The 19,823-nt window shown below is 48.4% G+C and overlaps 4 protein-coding genes across 4 annotated transcripts; 2 read left to right on the forward strand and 2 right to left on the reverse strand.

The window, feature by feature from the left end:
• Positions 1-4,992: 4,992 nt before the first annotated feature.
• Positions 4,993-5,268, forward strand: VFPPC_18380 (hypothetical protein; the record flags this gene model as incomplete). Its single annotated transcript, XM_022430000.1, has 2 exons — positions 4,993-4,999; positions 5,111-5,268. 2 exons carry the CDS (start codon positions 4,993-4,995, stop codon positions 5,266-5,268), a joined length of 165 nt encoding a protein of 54 aa, XP_022284959.1.
• Positions 5,269-7,987: 2,719 nt separating this feature from the next.
• Positions 7,988-9,067, forward strand: VFPPC_17106 (phosphorus acquisition-controlling protein; the record flags this gene model as incomplete). The annotated part of the gene is made up of 2 exons (XM_018294855.2): positions 7,988-8,266; positions 8,372-9,067. 2 exons carry the CDS (start codon positions 7,988-7,990, stop codon positions 9,065-9,067), a joined length of 975 nt encoding a protein of 324 aa, XP_018136030.2.
• A 2,044-nt stretch (positions 9,068-11,111) lies between these two features.
• On the reverse strand, positions 11,112-11,459 carry VFPPC_12009 (hypothetical protein; the record flags this gene model as incomplete). Its single annotated transcript, XM_018290023.1, has 1 exon — positions 11,112-11,459. The coding sequence occupies one exon, from the start codon at positions 11,457-11,459 to the stop codon at positions 11,112-11,114; it is 348 nt and encodes a 115-aa protein (XP_018136028.1).
• A 5,640-nt stretch (positions 11,460-17,099) lies between these two features.
• On the reverse strand, positions 17,100-18,210 carry VFPPC_12006 (chitin deacetylase; the record flags this gene model as incomplete). Its single annotated transcript, XM_018290022.1, has 2 exons — positions 17,100-18,019; positions 18,072-18,210. The coding sequence occupies 2 exons, from the start codon at positions 18,208-18,210 to the stop codon at positions 17,100-17,102; spliced, it is 1,059 nt and encodes a 352-aa protein (XP_018136027.1).
• Positions 18,211-19,823: the final 1,613 nt, after the last annotated feature.

Here is a 19,823-nt window from a genome sequence, read left to right on the forward strand (position 1 = left end):
GTTGGTGGACATATCCATCCTTTCGATTCCGCCTCTCCGTCGCGTACTCTCCAATCTCCGGCACCGTAAACAATTGTCGGGCAGGACAAATGGAGTACCCAAGTCCATTCTCCATCGTGGGGCGTACTAAAGCAGGGGCGCAACTCCCTTTACAGTACTGGGGGCTGTGATGTTTGGTGTTTCATGAGGTTCAGATGACTGACTTTCGGCGTTGTCGACGCGTCATTGATGGAGGATGATGCTGTTCTTGAGGATGTGTTCTATGTTGTTGGTACTGGCGGCGGCCGAATCTTTCCCTTTCTCCACGCGTCTCGATCGCGTCCTTCCCAAATGTGCAATGCCGTAAACTCTTGTCGGGCAAGAAAATGAAGTCCTCAAGTCCATTTTCCATCAAAGGGGCGTATGTGAGAAGGGCCAACACTCCCTTCCACGTACTGTGACTGTAATGTGTTGTGTTTCGTGAGGTTCTCACAATGAGAATTGGCGTGTTGACGCGTCGGCGAACGGGGATAGCCGCGATGCTCACGAGCTATCCTTAGGGCACCCAGAAACGGCTAAACTGTCTCTTCGAAGGTTCCCAGTAGACCTCTCGCGGAAATATCGCCAAAAATCAGCTCTGCAATGGAATATGAACTCTCCAAAGGTCTTCCATTGTGCTGTTAGTGTCGTGATATGATCTCAAGCATAGTGCGTGGCTGAGTGGCCTGTAAACCCTTTCCCCCACTAACCGGCTGCTAACAACACCAAGTGGGGGGAAATGTTTACAGGGGAGAGTTTTTTCGATATCGAATCGATCAAGTGACGATGCTGATCGATATGATCGAAATCGAAATCGATTCGATTAATCGATCGATTTCGAAGCTTGTACTATTGTCGTCTTCTGATACTAGACCAAGTACTAGACCAAGTACATGAATGTGAATGTGGTAGCATTCAGTCACTGATGACTGGAGGACGCCTTTGCGATTTCTACTTGTATGTTCTCCGAAATTCTTGGCAGGCCAGTCTGGCGCACATCACTAATTCTTCCATGCAGGGAGCTGCAGTGCCAGGGAAGCAAGTATAGTCTTAATGGCCGTCAGGAGAGCTTATCGAAAGGTTTGATTATTAAATCTCTTCGCTGTTTCTAATGAGTTACAAATTATCCTCTTCGGATGTCTGTTCATGGAATCGCGATATACTAGGAGTGATGATCGGGACACTCATTTCGACACTCATTTGCGCCACACACTCATTCTTGACAGTGGCTGGGCAGCGCACCGTCTGGTACCGCACAGCTTGGGACTTGGCCAGGTAGTATGCCAAGATCAGGTCGCTCATTCAAAGCAAGCACAATATGCTATTGTCAAATAAATGCTGCCTCAGTCAAGCAAACATGCGAGTGTGGCAAAGTGGCAATAGGAAATCGTAATACTGCTGCGTAAGCAGCAGTATGCCAATAAGTATATAATTTCGTATGATTCCATTCTTTTAGATAGAAAATCAAGAGTCTCTCGTTGCCCGATTCACAGGGGATCTTCTGCCCGATCGTCGTCCAGTTATGCAAACGAGTCGTGAAGTGTGACAACACCCACATAACCAGATTGACCCATATAACCACTTTTTGCACTTTTCTCTATTAGAATCGCTTCAACAGCCGCCTGCCAACTTCAGAATCCACTACTTCTGCTCTTTCCAGTCTTTCAGAACCCTCCATTTACGGGCTTTTTTTGCTGCTTCTTCAAATACGCGTCTGCGCGCGTTGAGGGCCTTCAACTCTGCGACCTTGACTATCTTCCTCGCCTTGGCCAGCTGGTCTTCCTCTCTCTGTCTCACCATTTCACGGCCCTGTGCCACTGGTAACACCCCTCCCGACTGTAATGAACTATTCTTCAAAGCCTTACGTTGTTGTGCGAGGTGCTCGGCCATTTTGGTCCTCCCTGAATCTCTCTTGGTTTGTATCTGTCGGATAGTGGTGTCTCTGTCGACTCTGCTAACAGACCTGGTATAGTGGACACCAGCATAACTTCGGGTATCATGAAGAAAGAAGATAGCCGGAAAAAGCAATTATGAGGGGTAAAATGTTCGGACGAAAAGAAGATCGTTGTACTTAAGGGATCACAGAAGCAGTATTGTAAAAAGAGGGAGCATAATCAAGAACTGCATCTTCAGCGTAGTAAAAATTAAATTGGAACCGCGTAACGCGACATCTGTCCGTCGATATTCCTGGGAGGGTCCGTCCTGGAAACTACGGCGTCTGCAGCATGTCAGCTGCGTATAAGATTCAACCTGTGTTGGTGCCCGTTGCCAATGGCTATGTACGCCTTTCTGATTCTGACACTGGACGCGGTGCCAATAGTCATTGCGATAATGGCAAACGACACAAGCGGCAACGGTGGTCAGAAGGTAAGTTAGTTGGGTCGGTGGCGGTGGCAACTGCGGAGCAACCAGTCTTCAGCTTCCCGCAACCAGTTTGGCCGCAGTGATCAAAGTCAGGTGGTTAAGTAGCAGGCGGCTGAACTGGCTCAGATAATATTAACAATGCTGCTGTCGAGAACAATGAATTTATTTTCAACAACACCAGGTTGCCAGATGTTAGGTTGGCGGGAATATGCGACTACAGCGGTGCAAATTCATACTGTGCCATGTGGATGTCTGGACGAAGTAGCAAAAGTCGTAGGGCGTATCGGAGAGAAGTCCTCCGAGAAGTCCTACGCGCGTAGGCTCATGTCGGATTCTCAGCGGTCATAGAGTCATAGATTACCAAAAATGGTAGGCTGGCCAACTACCTGAATGAATTAAGTTCGGTTGGGGTGTGAAGATGAAAAGGATCTGAACGCTTCAAGCTGGAAATCCAGTCCAAGCTGGAAAATGACACAGAAAAACATTAACATTAATAGCCAACTTAATTACACTTGAATATAGAGCTCTCTCCGTGACACCCTGTAGTGCCAAAGTAATTCTAACAGCTTGGTGTGCGACACTTCCTCACCTGTCACGAACCGAAGTTTTCTCTGTTCAGTCACAAGCAAACCTAGAATTCACCATGAATCGCATGCTTAGCATCACCCTCATTCCTCCTATACCAACCGCCCCAGGCTCAGCTTATCTTGGCCCCGATGGCCTTCCAAAGGTCCCTCAGGTGCGTGCATTCTTCCGGACTTGGATCTGTAAATGCGAATAAATCCGAGAGAAGAGAGGTTGTAACGGTGAGAATAAAGGGCTATTGATTTCCGTCGAGGCCGTAGGTACTCCTTGTTTCGCATCATTATCATTAATGATTCATGCCTTGCGACGGGTATTAGAACCCGAAGACACCCTTTCTGATGAAAGTTTGACTTGTGGATTCCAACCAATACCCTGAATTCTATCCGCAATAGAACGGGTCCGCCTTTGCTGGCAGTGCTTTGCTGCTGAAACCATGCAGTCATGCTCTACATCGTTTGGGAGTCGAATAATATATGTGGTTGCTGCCATGTGGTATATTAGCTTTTGCAAATTAATTGCTACCTAGTGGTGGGAATGAAAATTGTGCCCAGATCGAAATTGTTTGATGCGTATCTGAATCTGGTCTTGCGACGTTTTGAGTTCCATGCCTGAGTACTCTATATATGTAGTCGGGATACATGGTATCGATATGTGGTTCATTTTCTCTATCAACTGTTTATTGGGTCGCCCTTCAATTTCAGGAACTATTATCAATTTAAGCAATACAGGAGTCTAGACGGAAACCATGAGACGCTCGGCGAAGCAGGAGCATTTGTTACTCAAGTGCTGGAACATCGTGGCTTGTGTACCCATGGGTGAAACACAGCACTAGCAGAGAGAACATGGGACTCTCATTTAACTAGCCTTTCCGCCATTCGGTGTCCGGCCGACCAAATGGTGGCTGCCTTAGATGACATGCCCATGAATCCCTGCTCGAATCGAACAAAGGTTCAAGTAGAGACAACCCAACGACCGTGGCGACTAGGGATATCTAGATGCCCTGTAGTTAGGCAAAAACGGAGCTATACATCTCTGCGTCCCTAAATGTCCTGAATAGTGGCAGGAAAATTTCCATCTGCACCAACCAGTAAGTGCCAGTGACGTAATCACACTTCTGACTGCCGGGAAGATTTGACTCGAACGAACTGTGCGGCGAGGCAACGAATGCCACTAACTGAGACCAATACCGACAGACCTGTCCCTGCAATTCACAACTCGCATGCATGAACAATAGTACTTCGGGATATTCCGATAGTACTAAAGGCAGAAGCAACTCGGTATTTCCTGGTGTATCGGACAGAAATCGTAGAACACACAGTACAACCACATCCAATATTCTAAAAGCAATTATCACACCAAATTAAGGGACAGCTACTAGCTGCACTGCGGTATGAACCGGTTTGGGGGGGCTGTTCGGCCTTATTTGGGGCGCATTCCAAAATTCCATGTGCTTAGTCTGATGGCGACACCAACGAGGATGCGGCTGCACCACTATTTCTTTTCTAGGACGCAATGTCGACACAAAGTGGCAAACTTTGCCTTGTTTGAGTTGGGCTGAACATAGCTCATGTCAGTCAACGTCCATTGACTTAAACAGTTGTTCCTCAGCAGTTGTAGTGTCGATATAACTGAACTTTGGCTTGAATGCAGGGGCTAAGTTAGCACACTCCACTGAGTGGTGTGGACATTCATGAGAAAGCACTTACATTCCACTTCCGACACCTGCGCTCTAGTAAAATTTGCACCTGGCAAGACATGACATTAACGCGAGCGCCGAAGTCCGACACCATATCAACCGCCCTGTGGCCTATAACGAATTGGGGCAGTACGTGGCGCTGGACGACAAAACGGGTGTTAGGCACAATGCAAGCACGAAGGCCTCCAGTCATCACCGCGACGCTCGTCAGCCCGACGCTCCTTCCAACGTGGTCATCCCAGCCGATGCAAGGAGCCCTAATCAGCATACTGCAATAAGACGAGACAATCCTGCATCAATACGTGCATGCTCCGAGCTCGGTATGTTTCATGCCGAGCTGACACAACATATCTGTAACTGGCTGAGTCCAAGGTTGACTCGGCGGCCGCTCTCGCTTGCCAGGCTGGGACCCATCATAAGCGAGATTGCTTCTCATTAATTCTTAAGCTCAAGAGCGCTCCTTTGCCTTGTCCCGTTTTCTCTTTCTTCCTTCGCTTAGGATACTTGTTCGTAGTCGCCTAGCCAATTGTCAATACACTTGCTTGGACCGTTACAATATCCCCGTAGAGTGGCTCGGGAGCGTAACGGACGGAGAGTTCTCCTGACTATGACGGGTGTCCTTGCCTTACGATATCATGAAGCCGCCGTCAGCCACCTCAAGTCTGTCAACATGATTGCATACCCCACGTGGTTCTAGGAGGAGTTTCGCATGCCGCACATTTGTAAATGTAGGCTACCTTGTATTCACGCAAGAATGAGCTCTCTGTGCTCAAGGAATGAGTAGACTTAGTGTGATTGCTGGCTTTCGTAACAGATGTTTGTGTTTCAAGTGAATAAAGATGGCGAGAAATACAATACGCCTTTGTTTCTGTGGGAGCATGTCGGCGATGCTCTGTTGGTGGCAAGGAGCGCTAGTTTGCACGGACGCAAAATTTGTGATGGTACAATATGAGTAAATCAAGCCAGGTGTCAGATTGTGGCTTGTGGCGCTCCGTCACAGAACGGAGGTCAGTTCAGTATAAGAGAAACCAGCTGTTCATTCTTTGAGAAAAAGGAGAGAACAAGAATAATCAACTCAATTACTTTTGAAGATAGATCTCTGTGATACTGTAGTGCACCGTATTTCTGACACCAGGTTTGGTGGCGTACATACGCTTGCCCTGTCTGAGGTCCCTCTGCAAGGCCAGCTTCACATTAGCGGCCAAGGGTTAGCAGCGGGATCTACATCTGACCGACGGCTCAATCCCCAAGGTAATCGGGATGGGGCATGGTCTCAGGCCATGCACATACCCATGGGAGCTGTCCTTACCCCTAAGAAGCGTGGCACTTGGCAGGTGCAGGCCTTCCCGCTAGTCCCACCCAACCCAGGGGTTAACCAGTGACATTCTGGAATGCCATTCTGAAGTTGTTTTTTGATGCAAGATTAATTCAGCGAGGTAGCGCCGTGGCGGAAATCACTCCTGCGGTCAATATATTCCTACGGTAAGGTTGAGGAAATGGTAGTAGCCTAAACTTCCAGGCGAATACCAATTTTTTCCATCATGCCATGCCGCAATATTCCCATAACAGAACCCAGGATGTGATTGCCATGGGTCGGTGAGTAGGTCTACAGGGTTGGCTCCTGAGGTTCCATCCCATGTGTACTCTCGGATGACTCTTCCGAGGTGCATGGATGTCGCCATCTCTGCTAGCTGGTAGCCACTGCTTAGCTGTGACGTCATATTCGCCGTGCTGAGGACAATTGCACCTCCAGGGGGTCTACAAACAAACCAGCCTTCTTATGGATGAGCAGAACAATCCGCCGGATGAATAGCAGGACGGCGAAGGCCGTGAGTTGGCGCCGTCAGGTCACCAGCTTTTCTGTGAGATTGGCCCCACTAGCGGATGGTGGACAGCCCCGGACGTTAAATAGTGGAGCTTGCGTCACGGAATCTCCTTGATCATGAAGTTATTACGTTCTCATGCGATCCAATTGGAGGGCACTGTACAATACAATAACAATCAGTACAGTACTAGTGCCTACAACCTGAAACATGCACCGAAGGGCACCAGTAGTTCGACACCTAGAGCACACCATTCATCCGAGAGTTCGCTTCGAATCATTGGCACATCCCAGCGCTTGGCTACTTGCGCTACTCTAGAAGTGACCACATACATGAGCATCCATTGTAGAGCATTAGGCCAGGGAATACATCTGTTGCGTTTGTGTCCAAAGTTAAACCACCATGCCATTGGTGTTGATGTGGATTATTCAGTACTGACGGTTTGCCCGTTCCTTGACACTGACTCGGGCCGCATCAATACATATTCCCCGCCTTGTCTTATATGATTTAACTAACGGAGACTCTTAACCCTGCGTCGAAGGAACTGACAAATCAGAGCTGTGGTTTATTTCCGTAACTCCCTCATCCATGTTCGCAGACTTGCGAAGCCCGGGCCCATTCCCTTATCTTCTGGCCTGGTAACCCTTCAGCACGGCCTTTCTTCAGGATGGTAATAAGTGGCAGACCACCAACACTTATAGCAGCGTCATAGGTGAGGGTCCCGAACACGACAAGCCGACCAGCTCTCATTTTGGGTGGGCGGTGGTGCATTGTTGCGGCTCGGGTTATGTCGGGCTCGCACAACACAGCTGATTCAACAGCGCGCCACCCTCCAACCTATATCTTAAGAGCCTCTTCGAGATTCAACCCAGTGTCATTTAAAAGGACATAGACTACTCCGCATTGCGACGACGGTTGTTGAACCTGACACAGCATCAAGTGCATAGTCCAACCTGCCCCTTGCATAAATAGCCTACATTGGCGGCATCTCTAAGTTGCAGAATTTCGCGCACGCTTTCTATCTGTGTTTCGCTGTGGCGTTCAACAACGATAACCTAAACAACTTAGTGGAAAGACACGGACTCATCAGTATTTCAACGACTCGTGATCATAAATTCACCTGCTTTAAAAATTTTTTTTTCTTCCTGTTCGGTCGATATTTAGTACAACCGCTACATGCTCCATTCAGCCTGTTTCGTTTCGGGCATATGAATCTGGCGAACCGTGGCCGCCGTGTAGGCGAGAGTATATCGATAGTTTACTTAACTGACGATCGGGCTCATCGACCCAAGACCAACTCTTTACTTTAACTCAGCTGCGCACAGTCCTGCGGGACATATTTTGTCTTGATGGCCTTTGCAACCTCGGATGCACAGTACCAGCATGTGACTCCTACCACCGAAGAAGAATTCGGCCCGTTCTTCCATAGGTGCTATGTGGGAAATATAGGTGTTAGCTTGCAGGTGAAGGTCTGTTGAAGAGTCACACAACCACCGTGGCGATGGTAGCTGGAATGGAAGCCCAGTTGCTGGCTTCCTCCGCCCCGAGCGGCTATATTTCCAGCATCGATACTCGGACCCAGTATCCCCAGCAACAACGGCGTCAGCTTATGGAGCAGTGGACAACTTTTTTTGCCGAACAAAATCACTCTGTTCCCCCTGAAACCCAAAGTATTGAGATGCCTCCTGATAGCGGCCAATTTTTCTCTCAGGCGGGGCGGATGCCTCAGCAAACAGCTTATCATCGGGGATATCAACCCCGAATCTTAGAGCAGCAAGATGTAAGTAGAATTGGAATCAACCCCATTCTCCCACTCTGACTCAATGTAATCAATATGATCCAGTTATCCAGCGTATCGAAGGTGAAACCTAACATATTGCCACAGGTAGCCCTTACGTCTCTCGTTTCCCCCTCAGTGATCTTGGATCCTGACATCAACATGGAAAATGCCTCTACGGCACCTGAAGCAATCCTTGGACCGTTTACTTCACCTGCTTTAAATACCCAAAACGACCCATCTTCTGTTTATGACAACATCACCCAGTCTGACAACTCACCGGAAAAGTATCTAGCGGCTCTGGCCATGCCTCTATCAGGCGGATCAAGTACAGTCTTAGCCAATAAGGCTAGAAAGTACAAGGTAATCAATAACTGGAATAAATGCGTTAAGAGCTCATACTTGGTTAAACCCAGGCACTGGGAAATAGGACCAAACCCTGGTACGGGGTCACAAATGGTCATTGGAGACGATGACAGGAATTTGTTGAAATCGTCGGATCAGAGATTACTTCCTCTGCCGGACTCATCAACTCAAGGCTCCGACGAACATGCGTCCGCATCACCAAAAAGTCTGCTGGAAATTGTCCCGCCTCGAAAATCCACTACTAAATCACCCTACATCCAAGCACAGGAAGGTAACAAGCAGCAACCCACACCTCATTCATTCCCTGACCGAAGAGCAGAAAGGAGAGCAGAACCAGCGGCGGCAACCGTATCCCGCTCCGCTGACTTCGTTGATGAGACTCCCCGTTTCGAAAGCCAAGAAGCCACCCGCGAACCACGAAAAAGACCTCCGTCATGAACAAGACAATTCCACGGAGCATATTACATTACTTGAGCTACCGGACTCAATCTCATACCCACCGTCCGAGCCGATAAACATATCCCCATATATCAGAGAATTCCCGCATCGAGCCATGCTCACCGACGGGATCCCAGCAACAACCCTCTCTGTCCAATACCATCCAGAAACCCGGAATATCATCAGCAAGACAAAATCCACAACTACAACCGGAATCATCTAGGATTAGCGCGCGTAAGACGGCCCCAATCGATGCCAAAAACAGCAGAAAACGATTCATTCGATCAATCCACTCCTCGCCTACGCTACTACTGAGAACATCTCCGAACATTAGGCTTCTACTCCTGAGAACTCCTGGCTTCTCGATGGCGGACACAGCTTCTAGGTCGCTCAAAACCAAATCAAACTACCGTACCATGTTGGAAAGGAATACAGTGCCTGGAGTTTCATATCCTACAGAGGCGTTAATGAATCTCACAGCCAAGCGAATTGCTCACAAGCTTGCTGAGCAAGGACATAGAAACCGTATCAATTCTGCTCTGCAAATAATGGCTAGCTTTTTGCTGGATCACCGAAAGTTGGACGAGGGTGATGGGGAACAGATGGATGGCAAGGTACAGCCGAGCATACTAAACAGCAAAGCAAGTGTGGTGGAAAATGCCACTTCGTATATGATGAAACTTAGAATGGAGAATGACGACCTAAGGCAAGAGCTGCGAAAGCTCAGGACCCAGCTGAAAGAAGCGAGGCTAAAACAGCCCGCGACGTAGCCACCGCAGCACGGTAATGCAAATGTAACTCACTCACCTCAGCAAACATCACAATCCTATCTGGTTCTGACCACAGCAGTTGGAAACCCACTATCTTGTCGTGTATGAGGTCGATAATAATGACCTAAAGAGTTCAACATGCAGAATGTAATTGTATGCCCTACCAGTGTGCATGTGGGGAGGATATTGGAAGTGTTTCTTGCTATCAACTGAATTGGCTCCAAGGCTCCAAGGCTACAACAACGTACATACCAGGTGTGAGGGAGAAGGGATTGCAGATGAGTTCGAGAGGTGGCTACGTACAAAGCAGGATGTATATACCAAGCACGATAACCCACTGCAGTATTGGTCCACTAAGCGGTTTGAATACCCTCGTGTAGCCAAGATGGCCATTGATATCCTGTCTATTCCCGCCATGGCGGCCGAATGTGAGAGATCTTTTCGTCTGCAGGCAGCATGGTGTCTCCAAAGCGCACTCGATTGGATTCGAGTACAATTTCTGTTGCCCAAACGGTCAGATCATGGTTGAAAGCTGGATTGTTGGAAGGGTATGACTGGTTGCTCAAGGGCATGGGTGAGGACCTGCCCGAGGGTTAGGTTAGCCTCTGCGAAAAATGTAGATAGATGGCATCTATCTACATCTATATGTAGCCTACATCTACCTATCTATCTTGCAGTCCATGACTAAGCATCTACATCTATCTACCTGAGCAGTCGGTAGATAGATGTAGATAGATTCCCCACACTGGACTGGATTGGAGGCCAGCACAATTGGGATTACGCAGACATTGAGATCCTGGGTGCGGAATGGGCTAATTGAGGCGGCCGACGCGTTAGTTGACGTGTCGGAAGAGGTGGTGGACAGTATAATATGGGATGGTGAGGAGGAAAGTAGTTAGGCAGCTGCGTGGTTACACGGTGTGTCCCTGGACGGGGGTGGATGATTCAACGTCTTCAACTTGATGAAATCAACTCAATTTGCTCGTGACACTGATCAGCCTTTTCAACTCCGTTGGTAAATTTCTGAGTAAACAGTCAACGTAACTCAATTGCGCTGTCTAATCGATTGAATGGAATTGATGACCACCCCGATGCCGCCAAGTGATGGGAGAACACAATATGGAAATGTAGTCATGTATCGGTATGTAGTCCTGTAAGATAATATCACTAGATTATGATGTGATACCCTTGCGTTGGCCAATGGTCTAGAAACCACAATCCTTCAATGCTACTGAAATTATGTCCCAGTACTTTGTCACTGTGCTCTCAATCCCTCAATGATCACTACAGAATTGAACCACACTCCTGTCTCCTTGCAGCCTCTCATCTAGCTCCTTCACCTTCAACACATAAGCCAACCTAAAACGTTGCAACGCCTTCAAGGACTCTGTCAGGGCTGAAACATAATAATTCAACGACTTCAAGTCAGCATCTAGTTCCGTCGTTCTAGGTCTAGCAAACTGCGCAGTCGCTCTCTTTATCTCCATTTCCGCCAAATGCCGAGTAGTTTCGCCCATTCCCCTATCGAGCTCACAAATACCAAAAATAATCATATCTTTTTCTCTGACGTTCTCTGCCAAGCGCTTTTCAGCCCGGGCAATAAGTAAACTGAAGTCTGCCATGTTTAAATGGATTGCATTTTCAGATTTACGTGCTCAAATAAGAACGACGCGCCGCCATTGAACAAAGTCCGGTGACAACGCCAGTTGCTTCGTCGTTATCCGCAATGCTATGTCAATAACCACCAGGCAGGAACTTTTGTAACTGAACGGGTCGATTCTTCAACTTTACCCGTAGACGACCGTTATGGATACACGTCCCCGGGAGTGTGCTTCATACGTTTGAATGATTCCACTCGAGGCAAAACATTAGCACAGTTCACACGCTCAAGATAAATATGTGCCAAGGTAGCTTAACGGAAGGGTTATGAAACAACGAATGCTGCTGGCCAGGAACTACGACCTACCGGGGTGGAGCGGTGGAACTGAAGCGCATTTATGCGAGAAGCGAATGGCAGAGGCATGGCCAGGTAGTGGAAAGAAGGAGGCGGGGCATGACTTACAGCACATAGAGTCACCAACCTACCAATTCAGATCCCGAAAGGTTTGCTGTCTAGAGGAAGCTCAGGCCCACTGCTATTTTCCAGAAATGTCTTAATGACACAACCTCCTATAGAACAGATATCAGCCTGAGTTGGTCCGTCGTGGCAGTAGTATGCCCGATGGGGAGGCAATTTTGGAAGCTTGTCCTTATGCCGAAGGCTACCTGAATTACGCCTTCCCTGGTCCGCTGCGGCCAGTAGGAGCCTTCGCTTAACCCTGTGAGTGCTTCCTAAAATGGAGATTTGAATTTGGAAGCCGATGTGTTGGTGGCTAGTTAAACTTCAAATAGTCTCATTCATACGCGGGGCGTGATGGTGACGCCTCATGGCCCACTACGTTGCCTTCAGATCCCTTTCAGTCACACATCATCTCCAACAGAGTGCTCATACCACACCCCCACCATTTTCAGGAACATTACCCGGGCGGTGCGGGATAAAGTATTCAAGCGTGTAGCTATCTTACGTTTGGCTGCAACAGTGCGAAGTAGCAATGCGAATGGCTGGCGGACACGTTCGAGCTGTCGTGGCAAGTTTTCCCTAGTGTGTTACAACAAATGACTTCGCCGGAGGATAAAACCGCCCACAGGCCGCGTTGCCGTTGAAATGATGACGATGAAGAAGTTCGACATCGCTGGTCTTGAGAAGGCTTTCTCGGAAGACGAAGATGGGGTAGGCATCTACATTGTTTTAATCTACCTTGTCTAGAGGCAATAGGAGGTTGTTGTCTGTACAATACAATAGCTACTGTTGGAGGCAACTTGTGATAGTAATATGCGTTGCCTTGAATGGAGACCTCTCAGCAGGGTCAGCAACAAATCTTCTGTTGTCGCTGGGCTGGTCCTGTCTCATTCTGAAGAGCCTCCTCTCGCTTTTTGGCCTCCATCATGGCATTTCTTGAAGGGCTTGAAAGACATTTGCTGGGCTAAATGCCTGAGCAGGGTTAGGATCAGTGCAATGAAACAGACAATTCGGCAACATTACCGAACCAGGTACTCGAAAAGTCGGATGATGGCCCAATTCCACTCTGAAACACGTGCCGGGGCTGCCACCATGATTGAACGCCGAAAAGTGCGGCAGCCTCCGAAACAACCGAAACGTGAGTGATCCTTGCAGCACCTGAAAGTATGTTAGATATAACGGGGCTATATTGAGTCACAATGGGGTCAATGTAATAATTCCTAGAGCGGAATTAGTTCTCTTTTCCGTAAAGTCTCTGTATTTTCTTGTTGGCGACAGTCCAACTCCTAGCCCAAACCAAGTAATATCGTTATAACCCAATGCTCGCTAAGCGATCATCACTCTCTCATCTAACAAAGTATTCCCTGACCCCCTTTACGATGATCATGCCTAAAAGGGCAGGTGGTGTCGAGCAGGCTCACCACATCGGTCCGCTGTCAACATTCATGGAGCCACAGAAGTCCACGGAATCACAACCACAAACGTAACCCCCCCGGCTCCCCGGCTGGAGTCATGACTAGTGGCATCACTAACAGGACATTGCGAACTGGGACTCTAACACCTTGAAATTATTGGGTTTCATCAATCGGCCTACAAAGCAGAATAAGAATATATCTGCCTTCATAGTACAAAAAGGCACATCAAGTTCACTCATATCCAAAAATTTACATTCTCACCAAAGCCGTGCTGCATCTGCCCTTGAAAGAGGCGAGCCATGTTTGCCAGGCGAAGAGGCGAGAATTGCACGGGACTGGCGAGCTTTGATGGGTGCAACACCTAGTATCCGCCTATTAGCTGCAGCGTAATGCAGGCACTCGACAACGAAATGGTCCGCAAGGTTCCAAAAGGCCATCCCTTGATTATCTTGACATGAGACAGGCAGCCTGTTCGGAATGACGCATTTATGGCGTGATGTACGACAGAGGGAAATGAAGGTGACGCCAGACAGCTGGAGCATTGAATCTAAACATGCATTACACGAGTCAGCACATAAGGTAGAACTTGTAAGGGAACGGCCGCACTTTAGGACTCAGATAGCTCGAGTCAGAGCCTCCTTCGGAAGCTCTTACTCTCCTTGTGAACAATCGCTTCATCCAAGTCGCACTTGACCTTGCTCGTGCCCTTGTACCGTCACAGAACTGTGAACAAAAGGTTGAATCGGGATGCTCTGCGGATGTCACAAGTGGGAAAAACTCAGCCTTAAATTGTTGACAGGTTTTGACCCACTACTTGGCACGCTTAAAGTGGAATGAGTTGACTGAACTAGCGACGGCGTGTTAAGGCAAGGACTAAAACGTTAAACGATCAGTACCGCCGATCTGTTTAAGGCAATGTGACATCTCGCGAGCATAAATTGACGGGTTGTGAATAGGGGGTGGCTAGGAATCAATGCATGACTGCAACTCCATATAATGGAGAGCGTGGTTGGGAGTATCTGGCGAGTAACGCGACAGCGGTCTAGCAACAAAGCTGCACTGCAGGCCACACGTAGAGGCCCTTTGACTTGCTGAAGCGAAGAGTTGAACTGCGATATCACTGTACTCACGATGATCTGCCATCCGTCTCTGGACAATCCACACCCCTGCCCGCCATGGTGTGGTAGGCTTGTCCTGATTTCAACCGTTCACCAGCACGCCCAGGCACGCAGGCATCTCAGTGTCATACTGGAGCCATAGGTGCCGCATTAGCGTTTAATAGTTACCGTCTCGATACAACAAATGTTCCCTGAGCTAACCCTGGGCCGCCCTTGCTTGCTCCTTTTTCCAACCTCCGACACCCATAACTCGGTGATAAATGTTGTCCTTGAGCTAGATGGATATCATGGCTGGGATAAGTCGTACCTGTAGCTCCGGAGTGATTGCAAACGTAATACAACAACAACAACGAGAGATACGCATTCTTTGAACAAACCACAGATATTACTTCCCTCAGCGTGCCACCCACGCCAGCAAGCTGCACTCCTCAGCGTAAAAGTAAGGATTTACGACCCTTTGACAATGATTTTGGGCTCGCCCTGATTTTGTATAATGAAATGGTGTGCAAGGCTCATTCGTTGCTAATATTCCGCAAGGATCTCGCCGGACCGCTAAATTAACTCCGGAGAAGTTAGAACGCAAACGAACTCATGATCGAATTGCCCAGCGCGCAGCTCGACAGAGAACCAAGCAATATATCGCACGACTTGAATCCGCCGTCAGAGGGCTGCAATTACAGACTGCCAGTGACCAGGTGGTGAAAGAATTGACCTCGCGAAACCAAGCATTGACCGCTGAGGTTGTCTACCTTCAAACTTGTCTAACATTCAAAAATGCCATCGTGTCGTGGACGCCGTTCCAAGAGTTATGCCACGTCGAGAAGCACCTCCAATTTCCCCGTCCTGCGGGATCCGCACTTCCTGGTCCATGGACATATCAGCAGGTCAGTGGGCCTAGCAATGCATCCGCATTTAACACCATACCACCATCGGCTCAGATTTCTGGTACAACAATGTTCACGGACAAGCAACGACAACATGGAAATGCCGATCAGCGCACACCCCTGGAGCATTCATTAGTTTGGTGATGGAATTGTGAACATGAAATAGCCGGTAGTCCTCAGGTTCCTGAACATCTGGAGTCGGAATGGAGTACGGGAGCCATGCCGTCAATGGAGGGTTGAGTAGACGAACTAATCGCTTTGGATCACTTTGCGTTTGAGAGTTTGAGGCTCTTCACTGGAAGAGCTGAGTATAGAGATCTTCACAGTTTAGCGGATATTTCGACAACTCGTACTGCCTTCCAAAAGTTAGCTGCTCTGAACCGCCCCTGCACCGGGGATATCGTAATGCCCTCCAAAGCCTGGCTTCGCGCCACCGCGAGACCTCTCCATATTACGTCACCCAAGCCACTTTTGGGGGGATATATTGTGTCAGTTCGGCATGAAATATACCGAGCTCGGCGCATGGATACCGGATTACATGACAACCATCTCGTTTCAGTGCAGGATACTGAATAGGAGTCTCTGCATCGACTGAAATGACCATGGTGGAACGAGCCACAAGGCGATGAACTGGAGATCTTCGTGTTAGCATTGTTGTCAACGGAAATAGCCCCCAAGCCTGCAAGGCATCAACTATCATGAAGGTTACAAGGAAAACAAGATTGCAACAAAAGGTTCAATATATTTAGCTTTCAAAAGGAATTATAGTGAGGGGTTACTGGAAGCTGACAAATGCATCTATCGGCAGATATTCAACGATAGCAGCAGCTATCGGTAAACTGAGATTGGCAAGGACAACTATAAAAGGCAGCCCAATTCCTCACCAGATAACTCAATACAAGGACTATTCCACTGTTTAATATGACCTATAGCTAGTAACTTTAACAATTGTTCCTAACACCCCATTCGTCGTCCAACGCCACGTATTGTCCCATTTTCTCGCAGGCCAACAGACAGTGCTGGAGAGACACGCTATGAGACTGAAACTGAGATGAGTTTCAGTTTCATGAAACCGGACGCTGGTATAGTTTCAGTTTCATATGAAACTATATCCTGCTGCAGATCAAAAAAGAATTAACAGGCACGCAGCACGTGTATACCGTATCTCCTGCCTCCCCGAAGATGTTGGTATTGTCTGCTTATCTATAGTACCAAGTCCCCAGCTTCGACATCACTGTCCACCCCTTATCCATTTCTAAATCTTCCTGCAGTATCCTTACAGCCACGTCTATATCCTTCGCTACCCTAAACACCCCAGGAAGAAGCGGCTTGCTTTTCCCCTTTGGAATGCTTATCCAGCTCTTGATATACTCGCATGCCTCTACCATATTCGCAGACATACTGCATCTATCCCTGGTGACATGCCGTCTCGCGCCGAGAAGATTCGCTATGCCTCCGTGGACATCGGTGGGATAAAGAATACGTCAATGGCCATCATTCTCCAGGCGTGGAGGAGCACCATAAAATAACGGACATTTTGCTTGCGAAGGGACAGAAAAAGCGGAAGGCAACGGAAAAGGTTGGTGATAGCATTGCAGTTGCAACGGATTACGTAGCAAAATACTACTCAGGCACTGTGAGTAGTATTTGTTGATACGGTGGAAATACTGGAGACACTGCTTTGCAGCAAATTTCACCGGCGCATTATCGGAGACTGCTGTGGCTGAATATGGGGGGGTTGCGTCCGAATAGAGATTTGGGTGCGTCCAAGTAAAGACTGTCTTTCTTAAAGCACTCGCATTCCCAGAACGAATACTATCACACCCAAACAAATATATCGGAGACATGCAGAAGCCAGCTCTACTCCAGGACTTGCAGCCTTGGTCTGCGCCGAGGGACCCCATTGTGTTGATGTTGGATCCATTCCTGTGGTGGATGTAGGTGCAGTGGCAATGGTGGTGACCAATTTCGCAGGCATTGACGAGTCCGCTATGACTGAGCCGCCAGTGCTCTTGCATGAATATCGACCGTTCCGTACAGATCGGTACCAGTTTTCCTTCGGGTCTCCAAGACATTCTCCCACCGTCACCAATTTATAGCCTCGATCCTTGGCCACTTGCACCATAAATGCCGTGAGGTTGGTGGCCGTCTGATTGTGTGTATCATGAGCCAAAACAATGTAGCTATTCTTCGAGGATTCCTTAGATATGTTTTCAGCGAAAATATCCTTCGATTTTTGGATTTGAGAAGGGCTGTCGTTCAGATAGTCCTTAGTATCGACGTTGCTTGTGATGATGTGATAGCCGAGGTTACCCAGCAAGTCCTGACAGCCCGACTTTGCAGTACACTCCAGATACGGCGGCCTAACATAGCTAGGAAACCACCCGAAAAGGGTTCTGAAGGCCATTTCGTTGTAAATTATTTCGGTTTCCTGTGTCTTGTGATTTACTCGGTCGAGGTTTTGGTGTGTCCATGTATGGCTAGCGATTTGTTGCCCGGAATCGTACATGCGGTACATTATGGAAGGCCAGGGACGTTTGCAATCGTCAATACGACCCTTACCCAGGTTATAACCAGTGACGAAAAATGTAGCTTGAACTCCAAGCTGATCCAAGAGGTCCAGCAACTGATTTGTGAAGACCCAGGGGCCATCATCGAAGGCAAGGGCGATGAGGCCAGGCGATTTGCAGTGGTTTATAATTGTGCCTGTTGCCTCAGTTAGTAGTAGGTTTCCATTAATGGCCGGGATAGTTCTTACCATATGTAACCGTTCCGACGTGTGGTCGGGCAACATTTTCCGTCCATTGGATGGATTCACGATCGGTCAGACCCTCATGATTTGCTGCCCCAGCACTTACCAGCGAAACTGCAGAAATCATAATGGCCAGAAGACTCATAACGGTCCCTTCTGCAGAGGCTATGCACATTCGCACGAGTAGTGTAGTACAGGACCACAACCTCTTAAGTTCTCAGACCTGAGCAAACTTGAAGGAGCTGTCAGTCAATTGTTTATATTTTCGCGAGTTCACAGCAAGATGCGCCGACCACTAAGAACATATCAAGCTACAACCGTCGCTCGGGTCAGATTGCACCCGCCAATTCAACCAATCGCCAGGCAAAGTGGGCTGTGTCGCAATCAAACGCTGGCGGCGGGATATTCGACACTGACGGCCATGATCCACTTTTACCATCTGGTCCGCAAAGATCAAATTGCAGCTCGTTCAAACGGCAGCGTCTAGCTATCCGCCCTGCTGCCAAGAGTGCCTCCTGGGGCGGTGCTCTGTAACCCGGCCACCCGGGGCAATGTCAATCCCGGTTACTCGTCGCATAGGGGCTCATTGCCAATCTGGACTTTACTCGGAGACAGAAGCGATCCTAAAGGCAGTGCAGCGCACACGTCATTTCTCTGCCGAGCCTCAATGGCTCACCTAAAATTGGAAAGGAACGGCCATTTGATCTGATTAATTTCTTCAACGGGCCTAAGCTAGGAACGGCGCAGCGTGTGATGTTTGGTCACTTTGCCTCGACAGGCCATTCGGTGCCTGGCCGAAACGCCGAAGTGGCTTTGCTGTGCCTCGAAACTTGCTGGCCGGAGCAGATTATGTTCTCGGCATTGTCTTGTTCATGTCATGTCTGGAGACAGTGGTTACCAAATGGCGTACTGGTGGCCGGAAAGTCTGACTCATTGAGTTATCGCGCAAAACATCCCAGTTGAAACCCCCCACCCAATCCCCTCGTTACTTTGGATCCCCATTTTTCACTCACACATTTCTTTGTTGTCAATGATCGGCGCCCGCCCAGGTCTGCAAAACCCGCTACAGTCACTGTACTGTGCCCTTCCGGCTGCAGCAGCCATTAAGGCCAACTATGGCATGGGGACATAGCATGAACAGTGACTGAGTGGGAGATGTGGATAAAACAGGTACCTTCGAAGGAGGAGGACATGAACGTCAAGAACCCTCCTTCCTGCTGGGTGGGTGGACCAACGCCACATTTAGCCCGTTCTAGGCAAACTTGCTCTGAACATCTTCACCATGCCAGCGATGAGTGCACAGCCAGAGCGGATATTTTCAAACGGTAGCGAGCTCATTACCGATAAGTAATGGCCTCGGTGATGATACGGTTGAGTCTGAGATGATACAGAAGAATTGGATTACATCAATGATCTTGCGGGGGATTGTACCCCACAAGATCAATACAAATTACCGGATTGGGCATAGCATATGTAACAGGTGGAGCCCGATGGGTCGGTTTGCACTATCGCCTTGTCTCCAAACCTTGTCACTGGTAACCGCCAGCGACAACCGAGATTAGCAGAAGCAAGCTCACAAGCCTATAAGAGCTCTGCGAGCTCTTCCTTTCTTACTCTCCTTTTCCTTTTCTCCTTAGCATTGGATACTTGTTCATAGTCGCCTAGCTAGTTAATATACTCGCTTGGACCATTACAGCATACACGTACTTGACAACTTGTTAATTGTGCTCGTTACATGGCCAAGTCAAGCTTCAATTG

This window comes from Pochonia chlamydosporia, assembly GCF_001653235.2.
Source record: "Pochonia chlamydosporia 170 chromosome Unknown PCv3seq00015, whole genome shotgun sequence".
Classification (NCBI taxonomy): Eukaryota; Fungi; Ascomycota; class Sordariomycetes; order Hypocreales; family Clavicipitaceae; genus Pochonia; species Pochonia chlamydosporia.